This window comes from Pistacia vera, unplaced genomic scaffold (assembly GCF_008641045.1).
Source record: "Pistacia vera cultivar Batoury unplaced genomic scaffold, PisVer_v2 Contig128, whole genome shotgun sequence".
In the NCBI taxonomy this organism is placed as follows: Eukaryota; Viridiplantae; Streptophyta; class Magnoliopsida; order Sapindales; family Anacardiaceae; genus Pistacia; species Pistacia vera.
This window is the reverse complement of record NW_022195335.1, coordinates 190,064-209,730: the sequence shown is the minus strand read 5'-3', so window position 1 is coordinate 209,730 and position 19,667 is coordinate 190,064. Positions and strand designations below refer to the sequence as shown.

Sequence of the window (19,667 nt, the reverse complement as noted above, 5' to 3'; positions counted from 1 at the left end):
TAATGTCAAACTTGTATATATAATTGAGCGATACAATATAATTTGGCAAAAGTCTGATCGCTACAACCATTAGATCAACATACGAAATGAGAATCTACGATGATCTAACGGTTAGTATCAACCTGATAATGCTATCGAGTCAATATTGAAACGAGTGATCATACATCAAACAAGGGTAAAAATATTTATCATCTCTTTGCGCACAAATGTTTAAACATTTACATAAACCAAATTTGGATTTTTGTAACAAAAGGAAACCCCATAACAAACTATCTCCCAATCAAATGAACTCGAACGAACTCGATTCGACTAAAACTCGATCACGAAATATCGTTACCTTCATTTTCATGCTTGAATAAGTGAACAAATGCATGTATCAAAGGACTAACAAATAAGCTTCTTACTTCGAAATGGTGCATCAATTTTTTTTTTTTTTCACATCTCAAAAGATTAAACACAAACCCAGATATTGATGTTTGTAACAAATGGAAAACGTATAAAAACTATGTTTAAACAAATTGATGAACCGCATATGCGATGATCTCCACTCGACTCAACTAAAACTCGATCACGAAATAAGTTTGCATTAATTTTCATGCTTGAATTAGTAAACAAATGTGTAACAAAAGACTAATACATAAGTTTCTTACTTCAAAATGCATAAAATTTTTGCACACCTCAGAAGATTAAATATAAACCCAAAGATGGATATTTGTCAAGGAAAATGTATAAAATCTATGTTTAAACAAATTAATGAACCACATAAACAGTGAACTCGACTCAATTAAACCTCGATCTTCTTCATGCTTGAATAAGTAAATAAATATATGTATAAAATTCTTACTTAAAAGTGCATCAAATCTTTTCAAACCTCAAAAGATTAAACATAAACCGGATGTTTGTAACAAAAGGAAAAAAAACTATGTTAATACAAATTATAGAACCAAGTATGTGGTGAATTAAACTCGACTAAACCTCGATCGTGAAATAGTTTACCTTTCATTTTGATGCATAAGTAAACAAATGAAGGTATCGAAAGACTAACAAATAAGATTCTTATAATTCATCAAATTTATGCATCTTAAAAGCACAAGATTTGTTTTAAAGTTTAAAACCTGAAAGCAGTTTCCAATGCATTTGGAAATGTTTTAAGTAAAAAACGATTTTGTATAAAACGACTTTCGGCAAAAAAAGCTCGAGTAAAAACTTTCTAAAGAAATAAGAAGAGTTTATCTACTTGAACAAAAAACACCTAAAAATAGATCAAAGAATGTTTTTAGCGAAATAAAAACAATTTTGAGTTTCGCAAATGCACTTACTTTAGATCCAAAAAACACCAATTGGAATCCCAGATTGAAAAATTTCATACATAGAAACATAAGATGAATATGAACAAAAAAGGGAGCAAATAAGTCTTATACATGCAGAAAACTGCACATGGATATCCTTTAAATCAAAACCTAAACCACCTCAGATCTGAGAAATATATTAGATGTCAGAAAAATCTCAAACGACCAAATAACAGATGTAACTGGGACTAAGTATTCAACTAAAGCAAAGTAATTAATAACTTCGAGAAAAGAAATGACATCAAATAAAAATATAGAACATCTGTGGGCAAATCACAACCCAAATGATCATGGAAATGATAGCAAAAGAAAAAAGAAAAAAAATCTTAATGCGACATTCAAATACACTTTAAAATTAAAAAACTGAATATTGAAGATAAATGTAGACCGTAAATGTAAAGAAATACCAAAAGTCACAAATTCTTACAAGAAAAGAAGTTCCAAGAAAGTCATGAAGAAGAAGATAAAGATAAGAAGTCAAAAAGAGAAAAATTGAAAGAAAAAAGACGGTAAGGTGAAAGAAGAAGAAAAGGCCCACCAAGTTATGGCCGAGCTTCGGTAAACTCAAAATTATGAAGCATATGAAAAGTTCACAAACTTCGCAATTGACCCACAACAAAACTAGATAAAATCCCCCAAAGTGGCATGAATATTGTTCCTCAAAGCTTGGCTGAAAATCATCTGCAAGTACACAACCCAAACATGTAATGACAATAAAATAACACAAAAAATAATTGGCCTCTTTAATAACATCATAAAACTTTTTAAGAAGTAATGCTTCTAAATGTAAAATCAGACATGGTATTAACCCAAAACAGTTAAAAAGTACAAACCAAAGTAATTAATAGGTTGATAATTCCATGTCTTGACAGACATAAGTTGAAGAAAGAAAAAAGGGCTAAGAAAGCACTCTTGCAAAAACTCATTCGAAAAAATGACAAAATGAGATGAGAAGATTCCTTCACCATAAGAAAATACGAATTGCATCTGTGTAAAGAGTGACTGCTCAAAGAAAGGGAAGATAAGTCTAGGAAGAAGAGGAATCAAGATAAACAAGAATATAAGATGTTAAATTTTTTAAAAGGATGAAGGCATCATTGCACAAGAGAGGGGACCAGTGCTGATTTTATGCAAAAATAAAGATTGTAATTTTGTAACTTTTCCGGCAGAGTTTACACAAGAATATGAGGAATTGTAGAAAAAAAAGCACAAGGCGGATTCCAAAGCATTGGTGCACCCAATGAACTGTTACAATCTCCCAAGGTAGTTCAACGGTTTCGTCATAAGTGAAAGATAGAAAAAGGGGAATAGCATTAAGAACTAAATCTCAAACACAATGAGGTATAGCAAAAGAATGAACAAACAACAGGTTGAAAGTATCATTGAGGAGCTAGATAATTATCAGAACCAGATAAAACCCAAACAGAGCAAGGCCTTGAAAAATAATTCAAAAAATCAGGGTTAACATCCAGTGAAATCATTAGATGAATAGTGGAAAAGATGTTAAGAGGGAAAATATAAATATAAATATAAAAATCATAACAAAATCTAATTAAATCAATCCATAGATTCATCTATCAATTCCTTAAAAAAAAATTGAAAACCAAGAGAAATTAGTCAAATATTTTGTGATTCAAATCTATATATTAACCATTTTTTTTAAATGACTATTAAACCAACAAACATTGCAAAAGAGCCAAAAATCAAAACTATACATGCAGAAAACCTTAAGGATTCATTTGGCTTAGATTGTAATACAATTCTTTATTCTAAAAATAATAATATATGAGAAATTTGTGGAAACTTAATATGTTTCCGGATGTAGTTTTCAGATGCAATGTAAATTCTATTGCAAAAGTTGAAAACGAAAAAGAATGTTGTTTTCTATATTTTCCATGGTTTAAAGTTGAAAACAGTTTTTCGATAATATCAAATGGCTTTTTTTCTTTTTAATAAAAAAATACTGAGATTAATTTTGAGATTTGTGTATCCAAGTTTTTGTCAACTGTTTAAAATCATGAAACAAAGGCCTCTTAAATTCAGAAAAAAGAACACATAAAATCCACAAAGCAAATCAAACAAAGATATCTGTAAACCATACCACAAGTAAGATGGTGTATAACCAGGAAACGACCCACCGGTCCCCTGAGTTCTACCCTGTGCATTTGGGTAAACATGCTGCAAATTCTGACCAGTCCCATATGATCCTAAGCCACCTACTGTACCTACAGGCACATGGCTAGAAGGCACAACACCTTGATTCAATGCCCCGGCCACCATTGGATTAATCAATCCAGGATTCGCAAATAATCCTCCATAAACCGGATTCAATCCTGGATGCTGCCCAAACAATGCCAAATTCTGTGCAGCTGCCATGGCAGCAAGCATCTGGCTTTGATCCTGTATTTGCCCTTGCCCCTGCCCCTGATGATGCCCTCGCACCATTTGCTGCCCTTGCACCGTTTGCTGCCCTTGCACCGTTTGCTGTCCCTGCACAATGAGCACCTCACAAATTACTATTCTTGCCTTCAGAATAAATTCTACCATACCAGTAAGACTTATAACATAAAACTTGAAACTAGTACTACTAAACAAATACCATTACTATTACCATCAAAACAAATATCATTACTATTACCATCAAAACAAATACTATCATACACTTAATGCTACTAACACCCTAGAAAACACTAACCTTTAACACACATCAACTTAACATAAAAAACTAAAACTTTCAACAACACCTGTATAACTTATCATCTGCAGCATAAAACTGATAATATCATACTCCAAACATGAATAGCTTACTAAATTGCACTTGTTTAACATATAAAATATCAAACTTCTAACACCATCACCTATAACATACATTCTAAAACTTGCAAGGACACCTGGATGACTCACCATATACAGCCTAAAACTTATAATTTCGAACCTCAAACATGCATAACAAAGTCAATTTCACTTATAACATACAAAATATCAAACTTTTAACACCATAAACTATAAGACACAATCTAAATCTTCTTATCATATGCAGTGTAGAACTTGTAATATCAAAAAACTTGCAAACATGCATAACCTGCTAAATTCCACATATAACATAAAATAATTGAAACTTTAAACAACATCAACTACAACCCACAATCTAAACTTGCAACAAGAATACGAAAAACCTGTAAGTAAAAGAAATTGCAAAATTTGAAATTTTCAACACAAACTGGTACTGAAAAATGGGCTTTACTGTGATTCTTGTCCTTCCCCTCAGCTGCTTTCACAGTAAATTCACTTAAAACATATAAAATATTAAACTTTTAACAACATCAACCATAACACACAATCCAAAAGTCGCAAAAACAGTGTAAAACTAGAATATCGAAATCTTAAACATGTATAACTAAGCAAATTTCGATTATAACATGTAAAAAAATTCAAACTTTTAACACCATCAAGTATACCATACAATCTAAAACTTGCAACAGCAATAATAGGAAAAACCTGCAAATAAAAGACATTACAAAATTCGAAATTTATGACACGTACTTGTTGCGAGAAATGGGCTTTACTATGATTTTTGTTCTTCCCTTCAGCTGCTTTCTGGCAATGCAATTGGTGACCTTGAAACACCTTCACCGGTTCCTCTAATGCCTTTCTCGCCCCCTCCACAGTCTTATACACAAAAATGGCAAACCCTCTTGACTTGCCAGTGTTCACATCGAACCCAAAGGGCCCCGTTTCAATCTCTCCAAATCTTTCAAAGAAGACCTTCAATGTCTCCTTATCAACATCCCTTTGTACATTACTCACATAAATCTTCTTCTCCCCAACCCCATTACTGTTATTATTATTATTAATAATACTTTGGTCCTTTCCCTCCTTCGCAACGGCGGCGGGGGGAGCCGTGGGGCCCACAGAAGCCAGCTGCCACGACACAATTCGGTTGTTGATCTTTTTCTGGGGGTTTTGGAGCGCTTTCTCGGTCGATTTTCGGGTCTTAAATACGATAAAGGCGAACCCTTTCGCCTTTCCGGTTACTTTATCCGTCACGAGCTTCAAATCTTCGATCTCGCCGAAATTTTCAAACGCCGATTTCAGCGTCTCCGGCGTCGTGTCCCACCCGAGTCCGTGAACGAAGAGTTTCCGGTGGGTAACGTCGCGGTCGGCCGCGGCTCGAAGGTGATCAAAGAGGGCGGAGTTGGTGACGGCGGCGGCGGAAATAAGGTTTATGAGCTGGTCTTTCGAGTAGGGCTCTAGGAGCGCTGTAAGCTTATCGGTATCGGCTTCGGAATCGGAGTCCGATATTCTCGTCTCGGGTTTGCTCTTCTCCGGTTTTTGTACAGATTTGGGCTCTTTTTTAAGGATTTTTTTTGTGGGTTTTCTAGTGGCGGTGATGGACGGTTTAAGTTTCTTGGCTTTGGTGGTTCTGGTCATTGTTGCGGAGAGAGAGGATTCGAAGTTGAGTAGACGAGATTTCGGGTTCCTTTTAGTATCAGTTCAGTGCAGGGTGTTTCCGGATAATATAAGATGGTAAACCGGCGCCGTATTGAAATCATTAAAATTTGCCGGTGCATCACAGCTGTCTGGGTGGTGTAGTTGGTTATCACGCTAGTCTCACACACTAGAGGTCCCCGGTTCGAACCCGGGCTCAGACAAATTTTTCATTTTTCATTTTTTAATAAATTATAGTAAAAATTTCAATTATATTTTAGTTTTAGAATTTCTTTTTCAAATTTAGTTAGAAATAAAAATCTTGAATTGTTTGTTCATAATTTGATAACATTATTGATACTAGTATAAATAAAATATCTATAGTAATTTTTCAGATATTTTTGTATTCTTTTATATGTCTCACTTATTCTCGTGTTTTATACATATTATATTTTCTTTTATAATTTCTCTGTCTCATTGTATCTTACCTCATTTATCTACCAGCTATTCTATATCTCACCGTATCCTCCAGTGATTTTTCCTGTTATAATTTAATCAACCAATGAGAATATGTCATATTACATAAGTGAAATAAGATGCTAGTGTAATTATCGGTGTATTTCTCTCTATGTTACTTTACCTACTAGTGTATTTCGTTAGATAACCTTCTACATCAAAGATTTAAAACCTAGACAAAACCAATCGGTTGGACTGGTTCGACTAGGAACCAACTACCTATTATTATAATAAAAATCGATAATAACATTTGACCCTATTTGAATCGGACTTGGATCGGGTGAACAGTAGTGAACCGCTTGTCCAACCGGGCTGGTCACATAACCGCATCAGTTAAAACAAAAATCCCCAAATTCTTTCGTCTTTCTTTCTTACCCCGAGGTGAGACGGGAGAAGAATTGTAAGACTATCCAATTCAAGCATTTATCGTAAAAAAGAAAACATATTTACCAAACTTTGAGGGACACAATAGTCAAACAAGAAAAAAAACCAAGGCTAATTCTGGAATTTCGCGTATCCCACCTTGTTCACGGCAAACTTTTCTCTCCCTCAAATTACAACATCTGAAATCCCTCCTTTGAAAATGAAAATTTCTCTTACAGAGAGCGAGAGAGAGAGAGGGGGAGAAAAAGAATCATCAAAATTAACAAAATATTTTAATTAAATAAATACATTTAAATTTACATTCTAAAATTCTAGGGTTTCTTCTTTTAAATTTTAAATTTTGATTTTGATTTTATCGTTTCTTCGTCAAAATGAAAATTAGTTGATTAATTTTCTGTAAATTATCGATCTTTCCTTCTTCTTCTCTCTCTCGCTCGCCGTTTGTTGTTGGAATTCGAGTCAATGGCCGACCAATCGGACGCTTCGCCGCTCATGGCTCCGACGCCGGTGGAGCCCAGCGAGATCGACCTGGAGGCCGGCCCCGGCGAACAAATTCAGTGTCGAATTTGTCTCGAAACTGACGGTAATTTGTTTTAGTTTTATCTTAAACGACGCGTTTTGGTGTTCGTTTAGATGAATTTAGTCTTGAAATTTGGTAGTGTTTGTTGAGTGGTTGGACAGCGGTTTTGTCTGTTTGGAATTAGGCAAAAGTAAAACAAAGTGCTTTTAGGTAACCGGAAGTGCTTTTGGCAGTTGGGGTTTAGTTCAGAAATTGCTTATAGTGAGTGTGAATGAAGAAAAGAGATTGCTTTGTATAAATTTTGTTGGGTAAATTCATTCACTATAAAGTTAATTAAATTTCGTTCACCGCAATTTTTTTTGACGATTTAGGAGTTTCGGGGGATGTGATTGCATTTATTTCAAGTCAAAATTGATTCTGAGAATGGCGGAAACTTGAACTGCAATTCTAAGAATAATAATGAACAAAACTCCTTTGCAAGACTCTTAGTAAAGATGATAACATACAACAATTTGGTGATGATAATCTTCACTGATAATGATAATGTAATAGAGAATATATAAATATTTCTTGATAAGATAAACTTTATGATAAAACATTCATTTTTGGGTTGAGTTCATTGTTTTGACTCTTATTTTATGTAGCTGTTATAGCGTGGTTATCTGTTATTTGAGCTGCTTTTGTGTACTCTCTTCAGGTAGGGATTTTATTGCTCCTTGCAAGTGCAAAGGAACTTCAAAGTATGTACACCGAGAGTGTTTGGATCATTGGCGAGCTGTAAGGGTATGGTTGCCATCTTCATTTTCTGCATTTTAATTAAGAATCAATGCTAGTAAGCTTATTTATGATTTTTTTAAGCTCAGTTTTTTTCTGTATGGCCACTACATGCTGATTATTGTTATGTCTTACTAGCATTAGTGCAGTTTAGTTGTGCCTAATTTTTATCTAATTAAATGTAATGCAGGAAGGGTTTGCATTTGCTCATTGCACAACCTGCAAAGCCCCTTACCATTTGAGAGTTCATGTTGCTGCTGATAGGCGATGGCGAACCTTGAAATTTCGCTTCTTTGTGACCAGAGACATTTTATCTATATTTCTGGCTGTTCAGATTGTAAGTTGTTGGTTCTCTATTTTTTTTTTTTTTTTTTTTAATTGCTCTTGTGTTTATTATTACATTCATAATTGTAAACTCCGGGTTTTAATTCCCATGTTGCTATATCCGTTGTTGTCAGGTAATTGCTTCACTGGCATATTTGGTGTATTTAATTGATAATTACCGGCAGTCCTGGCTTCGTGTGGCTTGGAGTTTTGACAGTGAGCTCAGTTTCTACTACATATGTGGTAAAGTCTCAAGAACCTTAAAAAGTAACGCTGATTAAGAGCTTCTGCATGTTTATGATCAGCCGTGTTGTTCATCATATTTGTCTTGTTAATGTGCTATAGTACAATTTGTTTTTTCTTTCATCATTATCATGTTAATGGCTTTGGGATTTATTTGATTTTCTAGAATTTTTTTTTGTCCTGCTAATGGTATCACAGAATGATAGCATTGGTTACTAAGTTGAATTTTTTGATGTACCCTTTACTTAGAAGGTTTGATCTTTGTAAAGTGGACACAAAATTTCCATTCTTTTGTGAACAACCTCCAGGGAGGTTTCTAAAAAACTCCCGGGTGTGTTTCTAGCATGTACTGGGGAGATTTCTAATTAATCTTTCAAGCAAGATCATCAACAAGAAACACAAAATCTGCATCTGTCTGTCTTTAAGCCAAATTTTTGGGGGCCAATGAAATTATCCATTTCTATTAAGATATAGTTGTTATCCATCGTGGCGTTGGGATAAATTTTATATAAGGTTTTGTATTTGGGTAATTTTTTGGGGGTAAAAATTAAGTGATGTGTGAGGACTTTAAATTTTTCATTTTAACAGAAAGTTGTTGACTGTAAGAAATTGCATATATTGGGTAGTTGCTAATTAGTAAAATTCAAGATCCAAATGGCTGGGTTGAAGTCAACCAAGATGTTGGGACCAGACCCCCTTAGGCTTCTAGCCAATGATGGCAGTAGGAATATCCATGTGTCTATGAATTGAAATACGCATTTCCTGGATATCTCCGTTTTTGGTTAATTTTATTTTTCTGCCATAATCTTAAAGCTGCTCTTGCTGCCTGTAATCCCATGAATATATTGTTGGCTACAGGAGCACTACTATTTTTTGCTTTGCTGGGATTATCTGGATGCTTCATTACTTGCTATGACCGAAGAGTGCGCAATGATTTGGCTCAACCTTGTCGAGAATTATGTCTTTGTTGCTGTCAGCCTGGGTAAAATTCTTCTCTGTTATTTGTCTTGATTGACAAAGTTGATGCACTTCAGTTGTGATCCTATTTTTAATCTGTTGTCTAGTTGAATTCATGTTGCTATTCTTGATTAAAAACCTTTTCCTTTTGGTGGTTATTTTTTATAGGACTTGTGATAGGAGTGATCTGGAAGCAGTGAGTTAAAATTTGTTGTCAATTAAACTTCTTGGTTCTGAATTTTTCACTTCTACTTGGACATTTTTGGCAACTCATGTCCTTGTGAGCATATTTGAACGTTTATTGCCCATTTTATCTGCAAAAAAAAAAAAAGGTTTATCCCCTTATTTTTCCTTATTATGCATGTGTGCTTGTGAAGACACACACTCATATAAAGGTGGGGAGGGAGGGAAGGAGGTGAGAGGGAGAGAGCTACACACACACACACATAAAGTTACTGTATGTGCCAAAATATTAAGGCCATAGTTCCATAAAGGTAGAAATCAATGAAAAATTTGTGGAAAACTAATATAGTTGTTTTAAGGTTCCTCTAATATACGCAAAGAGAAAGCATGAAAATAGTATTTCAAAGGCAATTTATTTGATGAGTAGTGTGATATCTTTGGTAGATTTCCTTTATGTGGAAGAACAGTGTATGCTGGATTTGTCAGCTGGGATTTGTCAGCTGTATTTGTTGAAAGACTTTAAGAATGTCTTATAATTGGTTCTGTAAAGCGGGCTTTTTCCACCCTTCAAATACAGAATGTCCATGTAAAAATTTTGTTTATGGAGAAATAGATAAATCTTCTTATCATATACTGGCTTGTATGCACATTAGAAAGATTAATTTGAGGGGGTGAAACTAAATGGTTGAATTTTATTTGTTATTCTTGCAGAATATGTGCGGACTGTCATTTGCCTGGAACTCTTTGTATGTGGACTGATTGTACCACATGCTTTGAAAGTTGTGCAAGTACAGCCAGTGAATGTGGTTGTTTAGGAGGTGCTGGTGAAGCAGGGCTACCTCTGTTGTTCATAATGGCTTTGATTGTGTTGGGACTGTTTACTGTGATTGGCATATTTTACAGTGTTTTGGTGGCTACAATGGTTGGTCAACGAATTTGGCAACGGCATTATCACATACTTGCAAAACGCATGCTAACAAAAGTGAGTTGGGTTGACAATGACATGTAACCTATTTTCCTCATGCAGCAATAGTTAAAGTGATCTGTCAATGTATGCATAACCTAGAACCACTCAGTAAAGTTGTATTCCAACTGCTTGGATAAGGCTTAACAGAATATATTTGAAGTGGAAAAATGTGACCAACCTCTAGGATGAGATTGCAGAAAAGAATTTCTTTTTAGTTTTACTTGCAAGTAGTCATAAAATTTCAGTGCTTATTAAAAATGGTCATGTTGAATATCACAAAAAGGTATAAATTCATACTTGTACCTGACAAGTTCACTCACGTATTATGAAGGGTTTTTTTCTTTCAAAATAACCTATTTCTGGTTTTCAAAGTTCTATGAAGTCCACAGGTGTTAGATGTCCTCTACAATTTTGTTTTAAAGTTGACTTTTTAAAGCCGGCGCTGAACCTTGACAAAATTATGATTTTTGACTTTATGTTTTTAACGAAGGCTTTTATTTATTTTCTGAAGTATTGATGCTTGTGAAATATCGTTTGAAAATGTATGTGATCTTTTTATATGTAAGTTTACTCTCTGTAGTGGATTGTAAAATTGATTTTCCTGTGAATCTGCTCTTTTGTGCTTTCCAGGAATATGTTGTTGAGGATGTTGATGGGGAGATGACGGGATCTGATTGGGCTCCTCCACCTCTCCCAACTGAGCATGTACAGCAACTGAAAGGACTGGGCCTCCTATGAATTTGAAGGAGTCTTAGTCATGACTTACACGAATAAGATAATGCAAAGATAGACTGACTTGTCTATTTCAGCTGGCCACTCTACTATGAGCTTTTGACTCATGTAGTTTGAGGCATGATTCTTAAACAGCTGCCGGGTAAAAAAAAATTAAAGGTACTGTTGATGATGTTCAGTTATACATATGAATATGCGAATGATATCTGTGAAAAATATCCTTGTACTTTCTTTTGCTATTTACTCCTGTAATATTCCCCGTGTACTCCTGTAATTGTGACCGTGCACTTCTGTGATTGTAAGGAAACTGGATTAGGTAAATTCATGAATAACTGACAACAGGAATTTCAATGATATATTATGTGAAAAATTGCTTCATCGTGTTAGTTTTCGAGATTTTCTCATTATGTATTTCATCTCAGCATCATCTCACATATTAAAATGTTTATTTGCATGAATTAACTCTGTTTGATCTTGTCTTCAGTATTTGACCAGATGGATGAACAAGAGAAACCTTGCTTAATTCCTATTAAGTTAGTTGTTTCTAGATTGTTTGAAACTAGAGAATTAGAGATTGCTCTTCATGCTCAAAACACTCATAACTGATATTTAGCTACTATTGAACATTGATTGAGTGCATTTTTAGAGAAATAGAAAATTTTAAGCCTCTGTCTGGAATCATGGAGCTGGAAATTTTGTTCATCTTAGATTGTGAGGGGAACATGCTAGCAATATGACATATTGTCTTTGATTTATAGATAAAATACATTTTCTGAGTTTGGAAGAACACTTGCAGTACTTTTGAGAAGTATTTTGTTTCGAAGGGTTATATTGTGTCCCCATACGAACCATTGGATCATGGTTTAGTCAACTCGGATTGTATAGATGAACCCTTGGTTGAAGTCATAATGCATCAATATAGTTGATTTTCGTCTTAAGTGTAAAATATTTAGAGGGAACCTTCCTGTTTTTCCTTGATAAATAGTCAAAAGTATATTATTGTATAGATAATTACGTTCACCGAGTTTGGAAGAACACTTGGAAGTACTTTCGAGAAGTTCTTCGACGGATTATATTATGTCCTCCATCCGAACCATTGAATCATAGTTCAGTCAACTTTTAGATCTTGATTCAATGATTCATGTGGAGAATAACTTGTTCCTCCCAGGTGATCGAAAAATAAAGAAATAGTTAATATATTCAAGATAATTACGTATTTACTAAATATTGTCTCAATTCATCCTAATTCATCAGATCCGTGATATGATATGGTTCCGAATAATGAATTGGATATGGACAGGTCCAATAAGATTTCATTCTTAAATAAAAATCCATTTTTTGATTTATTTCATCTATTCCATGACCGGAACAGGAGGAGATATACGTTACACTACGATTTTGAATCAGAAGATTGGATCATGGCCCTGTCAACTTTTAGACTCAATCCATTGATTCCTCGGATACCAAAGGTGGATGGTATTTACTATGGTTTAAAGGGGTAATATTTTTCAACATTGATGAGACCTACATATAATGTGATGTATGGATTCAATTATTGATAGAATTAAGTGTAGCTTTGCCATGTGCCTACCATGTGAACTAATTTGATAAACTAATATGAAATTATTAAAGTTTGCTGGGCATGATTGATTAGTTCATAGAGTTTGATTTTATCCACATTCAAAGTTTTTTGTTTGGATGGTTAGATCATAGATACTTAGTACTTTAATTAATCATCTTTGTCTTGATTTTTTGTGGGTTTTGTATTCCACCGACAAGCCTCATTGCTTCACATTATTATAATGGTTTGTAAATTATTAGTGGAAAATAAAAATTCATAAGCTCTTATTATATTGTAACCAAACAGAATAGCTTTTTGTCTAAAAAAAAAAAAAAAAAAATTATAAAAGAGTTTTTGACATTAAAAAGCTCTTTTAATTCGGGCAAAAACTAGAAAATGGGAGTGATTTAAGGGATTTATCCATGTGTGGTTGGTATGAGAAATATGAACTTAACTCAAATTTTACGATTGTTAGGTTATTCTGCTTAAGTTTGTAGGAAATAACGTGTTTACTATTTAGTCAAAATTAATCAATTTAACATTCAAAATTTATCGATAATGTTGAATGGTTGTTATACTTTTTGGAGATTAAATTGATGAAATTATTGATAAATTTGAAGGTTGAATATGACATTTACGAAACCAGTTAATGTCCACTACCAAAAACTTTAAAGGTTAGGTTGAATCCACCAAATATTCAATTAAAAAAAGGCTATACACAAGGGGGTATCATAAGATAAAAATTTCCCAATTACTTGATCCTCTTTATAAATGTTAAAAAAAACAAAAAAAAAAAAGCTGCCGACACTGTTTATTTACTGTAGACGAAATGAGTGGAAATTGCCTAAAAGTTAAAACGGTGTACCTCTAGAAAAGAGACATCTATCTATCTTAACCTTTTGCTTTGCTTCCAGAATAATCAATTCTCTAAATTTTTATCAAATGGGTTTATTTTGTCTTTTTCGTTTTATTATGGTTTTTAATTTTATTATAATCTCGTGACTAGAAACTGTAGAAAAGTTTGGCATTTGGTTTTGTGTTTGTTTGGTGGTTTTCGTTGTTTGTTTTACCACCCCCTGTTGTTTCAAAACCACCTCTGCTGCATCTTCTGACACTTGTCAATTAGCCGATAACGTTAATTTTAATTAAAGAATTCAAAATAAAATAATATAAAATATGAGAAAAATAAATAAGTAAAGTCAAATCTAAAATTATAAATACAGATACCGTATACTCAAAATAATAATTAAACTAAATTAAATTTTTTTTTTTTTTTTTAGACAGTTCATCCTTGAAGTTGGTGTTTTTTTTATCAATATTAGTTGAATGTGTTTGTTTTATTATTCTGAATAATATTTAAAAAAAAAATAAATTAAGTTATTATTACAATGATAGAATTCGAATTTGAAAATGTTTTTTGTAAAATTATTTTTTAATCTTTTATATTTGTTAATTTAATTAAACATTCCCTACAATAAAAGTTTTAAAATTAACAAAAATATTCACACACACTCATTAAATATCGACAATCGATCATTGGTTGTCGAGAATATGTGGATGGGTGGGTGAGAGTGTTTTTATCAATTTAAAAACTTTTAATATTACGTGTTTAGTTAAATTGAATTTTGAGAATAGTAAAATAAATATATATTTTGAATTGAATATGATAAGAATAATAAATCAAATACACCCATATTATCTCATACGAACCATTCAATCTGTGGCAAAATTGATGAGAGGGACAAATTTAGTGATTAACTTAGTGATGAATATAGATTAGTAGTTGATTGAATATGATATAATATAATGAAAGGATTAGATTATTTATTAAAAAAAACAAAATTTAATAAATATTGGATTTTGGGTTCTTATTTTTTTTTAAAATAATTTTCAACTAAGTGGTCTTCAACTTCCATGAAAAGAACGTCCATGACCCTTTCTTAACAAGATATCATCTCATCCACTTGTTCCTTTTTTTATAAATATTTTTGGATTTTTTTTCTTTTAAATAATAAAATTATAAAGAAATTATTTTAAGGATATCCACTTGGATTAATATTTAATTCAGTTGAAGTTTCCTCAAAATTTCCAAACGTTGAGCTCAAGAGAGAACGAAAGTTGCTTTAGCCGTGAAGGTTCTAGTAACCGAAAGAAGTTTTCATAGCTTGGTGTTCAAGTAAAGATGAAATGCTTATAACTTAAAAGCACTTTTTAACTTAAAAGCGCTTTCTAGAAGAAATGCTTCTTCAAAGTTAAAAATAATATATTATAAGCAAAATATCGCTGACTCCGTCTGTTTAGTTTCTTAAAATAGTATTCCATTTGATAAAGATTTAATTGGATTATGAGATTATCTTTGGTACATTTTTTAAAAATATTTAAATTATTTTTTAACTTTTTATATTTGTTAATTTAGATAAATATTCCCCTACAATAAAAATATATAAATTAACAAAAAACCTAATAATTGCAAACATGCAACCATCATTGCCAGATGGTGATCGAAAGTCGTTAGAATGACGCACGATCGATTGGATTTGGCTGGTCATGCATTGATCTGACTTTTTCGATCAAATCTACCATAAATCTGGTCGTTGATGACGGTCATATCTTAGTCTGACTTTTTTTCGATCAAATCTACCATAAATCTAGTCGTTGATAACGGCCGTATCTTAGCCGTTGTTTCGCTGTTTGGCCATCAATAATGACCAAGTCTTGGCCATCGTTGATGATCAGATCTGACCGTTAACAGCCAGATCTCTAAGCATAGATTTGACTGAAAAAAGAAAGATCGACGCACAACCGACCAAATCTAACCAATATGCTTTGTTATGACGCCGACAATAATAGTTGTTAGTAGGTGATAGTGGCTCTGGTGGATGAGAGTATTTATATTCATTTAAATTTTTTATTGAGAAAAGTAATTATTAATATTTTAAGTTGAATCAAATAAACTTAAATTTTGAAAAATATTAAAACAAACATATTTTTTGTTTTGTAAGATAACGGATAAATACCCAAACAAAGCAACTAAGAAATCTTGTAGTATCAAACTCCCGACTATTTTAACATCATGCTAAATGTGAGTGTTTCAATCGAAAACTTCATGGAAGATGCGTGATAATAACCCTTTCAATATATAAAAATATAACAAATTAAATAATTTCAATGTAAATCTTTTTCTAAAAAATTAAAAACAAAATAAGAGGCCACTGTTCACACGTTTCAAAAGGTTCAACCGTTACTTAACAGTTAACAAGATTGCATTTCCTGAATTCCATTGAAACATGAAGCCACCAACCCATGTCCAAAACCACTTCACCAACACACGACAATAAAAAAATTCTGCACTATCTGTCAGCCTTATCCATTTATTTCCGTGATAAAATGACCCATTTGACATCTTTATATAAAATTATAAATAGCTCTCCACAGCATCACTAGACCGACAACGCAAAAAATCTGGTGCCTGCTGTGGAAATTTTTTATAATCTCAAAGAAAGAAAGAAAGAAGAATGGCTGACATTGCAATGCTGGTTGCAGAAGAGTATGAAAGAAGAGTTAAAAGAATCAAGATGGAGACGAAGATGGCTTCTTCTTCTTCTCCTTCTTCTTCTTATGAGGTGAAGATGAAGATGGGTTCTGGTTCTTCTTTTTCTTCCTATGTTTCAGATTTGGCTCGCAAAATCAAGAGCAAGGTCATGAATGGTGAAGAGATCAAGATGGAGCCCAAAAGCCAGTTCAGTCTTGCTGCTTCTAATGGAGTTTTCTCTGCCTGATCATCATGATGATCATGATCAAGATGGTGATGAATAAGTTTTACTTTTTACTTTTTGGATTTTGTTGTAGAGGATCTTGGAATCCTTTTGGGGGTTCCTTTGTTGTGTAAATATTTATTTATTTTTGTCCTTTAAAGGAATATAATTTATTTTTCTCTCCCAATATTTTCTATTCTTGTTCATGAGATTAAACCATTTAATTAATTTAGTGAAATTTTAATGATTTTATAATTAATTGGTGTAATTAAGGGCATATTGCCTTGGAAAGACATAAATAATTAGAATTATTTATTATAATTTTTTTTTTCTTTGGGATTTATTTGAAAAGATTGAAAATAATGTAATTATATAAGTTATAACATATGATTTTTGATAAATTATATATTAGAAATCATTTATATATACATATATATAATTTTACACGTTACAAATATAATGATGCTAACTTTTTTTCTTAATTTAAAATTGGAAAATGATAAGAGTTATCGAAAAGTTTATATCGAATTTGTGCACCGAATGATGTTGCAAAATCCTGACTGTTGATTAATATTAACGGATAATAAATCAAATGTCAGAATTTTGTCACGTCATTTGGTGTACAAATTCAGTGCAAATCCGTCGATAACTGTAACATTTTTCTTTAAAATGTCTGCGCATATATTAGAATCAATCAAAGAATGCTTGGATTCATTGCAAGATTCCTTGATTCAAGGTTTGGAAGAGTGTTTTTTGGGAAACACTTTTGTTTTATTAAATGTGAAAATTATTTCACATGTTAGGGAATTGTTGCTTTCAAGCAATCATTTTCACTTTTTAATTAATTGTCCAAATTTGAGGATAAGAAACAATACTTTTTCAAAACATGGTGTGGAAAATAATTTCCACATTTCAAAAAATCCTATAATCCAAAATATAAATATCGGATGTGTAAACTTGCAATGAATGAATAGTTCCTGAAAACATTATTTGAAATATATTATCCATGTTTAAAATGTTTTTAAATCCAAATTGAAAATATCTTCTAATAAAATTATCAAAAAAAATAAAAAAAATAAAATGTTGTATCAGTGACATGACATGTAATGTTATACTTTTAATAGTAAAATTATTACAACTAAACGTGTAAATATTTACGATAATATTACACTATCTCATGCAATCATTCATACAATGTTAAATTTTTTTTTTTTTTTTAATTTTGAATTAAAATATATTTTCCTTGTGATTTTGAGAATTAGATTGCATGAGAGAGTGGAATTAATTAAGTTAATTTCATTTCACTAATATCAATAAACTTTATCATAAAGGCATAAATCTGTTGATTAATTATAAAATTTAGGAGATTGGGCTTTCTTGTGTTTGGGCTTGGGCTTGGATCCAATTCAACAATTTAGGCCATATTCCGGTAGCTAAAAGAGATGGGCTCGGGTCCTTTTGGGTCGACCCAATTCAAGAATTCCTTTTTTGGATTGATTACGAGCGTTTAATTGTGACTGATGAAGCTGGATTATCATAAAGTTATCATCATCTCTACATGAAACAAGTGAAATGGGCGTACGATTTAGACGTTACAAGAGGGTTAGAAATAAACAGCGGTGGAGAGTAAAAGGAGCAGGACGAGGTAGCTAGGTGTTAAGTTTGTGGTCATCCTTACTTCTTAGATTGATGGTCCACTCCCCCCACAAGTGATATTGAGTTCTCATTAACTGTCTATTCTCTCATTTTCTACATTAAATACGTCTAAGAAATGTCATCGGAATTAAACGTGATTAGAGGGTCAAGTACCTCAGGGAAGTACCAACTAAAATAGGTAACATCACTTGATAGATCGCCTAATCTTTTAGGTTTGAATTTCTATCATATCGGGGGTGTTTCAATCATTTAATATTTTATTATCGGAGATATTATATTAACGGAACAGAAGATCACACTGAAGATTATTGAGAATGTTTAGAAAATATGTTTGGTTGGGAAGATAAATATGTGTGTATGTTATATAGATTACTAAATTGCCCTTCTTTTTAAATATTAATATAATAGTATTTTTTATAATTATTTTTTGAAAAAAAAATTTTAACCCCATACTTTTCAGATTTAGCAAAATCACCATAGTAACAAAAAACATTTTAAACTTAACAAAAACACCCATACTCACCCCAAGTCACTGCCAGCAATCAACCATCACCATTGGCAGTGCCACAAATCTGGTCGTGATGCTGGCAGTGTCACAGATCTGGTCGTGAAATTGCTAGGTCTTTGGCCGTGAAACGCCAACCGTTTCACGGCTAGATCAGTTGTCGTTTTACGGCCACATCCTTGGCCGTGAAACAGTTAGATCTGGCTTTTTTCGACCATGGATCTGTGCATGGTCGGAAAAAGCCTCACCGGCGCACGACTGGCCATATACAGCCGATCGTACGCCATTATGAGACTTTTGGGAGCCTTTGGTGGTGGTCAACGGTGGCTTTCGATGGTGGCTAGTTCTGGGTATAATGACATTTCTGTAAATAATGACAATAACAAGGGCAACGTGGTCCGAAAAATTCAAAAAGTGAGGACAAAAGTGTCTACATAAGTGATTAGGTGTTTTGTAAATATTAACAAATATAAGGTTAATTTGGACCAAATGCTCGATTGTTTGTCATAAAATGGGTGTTTAAGGGCAACATGGGAAAAAAAATAGTAATACCAAGGTAAGTTTTAATAACAACCCAGCACCCCCCCCCCCCCCCCCCCCCGGGTATTAAGATTCCCGAAAATACACCCCCCAAATGTTACTGTTTGTCATAAAATATTCAAAGAATGATTTTTTACAAACCAACCTAACATCGTCATCTACTCAATTTAAAAAATATTATTCCAGTTATCTAATATTAACCCGATCCAAATGGCTCCATCATATAATAATTTAGTACTTAGATAAAATGATTAGTCATTATCATGATTACTT

The 19,667-nt window shown here is 32.8% G+C and overlaps 3 protein-coding genes and 1 non-coding gene across 4 annotated transcripts; 3 read left to right on the top strand and 1 right to left on the bottom strand.

Moving 5' to 3' along the window:
- Positions 1-1,692: 1,692 nt before the first annotated feature.
- On the bottom strand, positions 1,693-5,826 carry LOC116121759 (UBP1-associated protein 2B-like). The gene is made up of 3 exons (XM_031407703.1): positions 4,893-5,826; positions 3,451-3,839; positions 1,693-2,030 (listed from the first exon to the last, which is right to left on the bottom strand). Coding segments are annotated over exons 1-3 (1,278 nt in total). The 5' UTR covers positions 5,781-5,826; the 3' UTR covers positions 1,693-2,029.
- A 101-nt stretch (positions 5,827-5,927) lies between these two features.
- On the top strand, positions 5,928-6,001 carry TRNAV-CAC. The gene has a single exon. It is a non-coding gene; the product is annotated as a tRNA-Val (tRNA).
- Positions 6,002-6,913: 912 nt separating this feature from the next.
- Positions 6,914-11,755, top strand: LOC116121760. The gene is made up of 7 exons (XM_031407704.1): positions 6,914-7,260; positions 7,895-7,980; positions 8,162-8,308; positions 8,430-8,538; positions 9,397-9,520; positions 10,390-10,660; positions 11,276-11,755. Exons 1-7 carry the CDS (start codon positions 7,140-7,142, stop codon positions 11,381-11,383), a joined length of 966 nt encoding a protein of 321 aa, XP_031263564.1. The 5' UTR covers positions 6,914-7,139; the 3' UTR covers positions 11,384-11,755.
- Positions 11,756-16,321: 4,566 nt separating this feature from the next.
- On the top strand, positions 16,322-16,849 carry LOC116121766. Its single transcript, XM_031407711.1, has one exon. It carries the CDS (start codon positions 16,454-16,456, stop codon positions 16,715-16,717), a length of 264 nt encoding a protein of 87 aa, XP_031263571.1. The 5' UTR covers positions 16,322-16,453; the 3' UTR covers positions 16,718-16,849.
- The last annotated feature ends 2,818 nt before the right edge of the window (positions 16,850-19,667 follow it).

What these genes read in the sequence shown, in the direction of transcription:
- LOC116121759 (XM_031407703.1), bottom strand. Translation starts at nt 5,780, where the DNA reads ATGACCAGAACCACCAAAGCCAAGAAACTTAAACCGTCCATCACCGCC. An exon ending in AAGCCCATTTCTCGCAACAA is followed by an intron (nt 3,840 to 4,892) that starts GTACGTGTCATA and finishes CTCATTGTGCAG; the next exon opens with GGACAGCAAACGGTGCAAGG.
- LOC116121760 (XM_031407704.1), top strand. Translation starts at nt 7,140, where the DNA reads ATGGCCGACCAATCGGACGCTTCGCCGCTCATGGCTCCGACGCCGGTG. An exon ending in AATTTGTCTCGAAACTGACG is followed by an intron (nt 7,261 to 7,894) that starts GTAATTTGTTTT and finishes TACTCTCTTCAG; the next exon opens with GTAGGGATTTTATTGCTCCT. An exon ending in CAGTTTCTACTACATATGTG is followed by an intron (nt 8,539 to 9,396) that starts GTAAAGTCTCAA and finishes TGTTGGCTACAG; the next exon opens with GAGCACTACTATTTTTTGCT.
- LOC116121766 (XM_031407711.1), top strand. Translation starts at nt 16,454, where the DNA reads ATGGCTGACATTGCAATGCTGGTTGCAGAAGAGTATGAAAGAAGAGTT.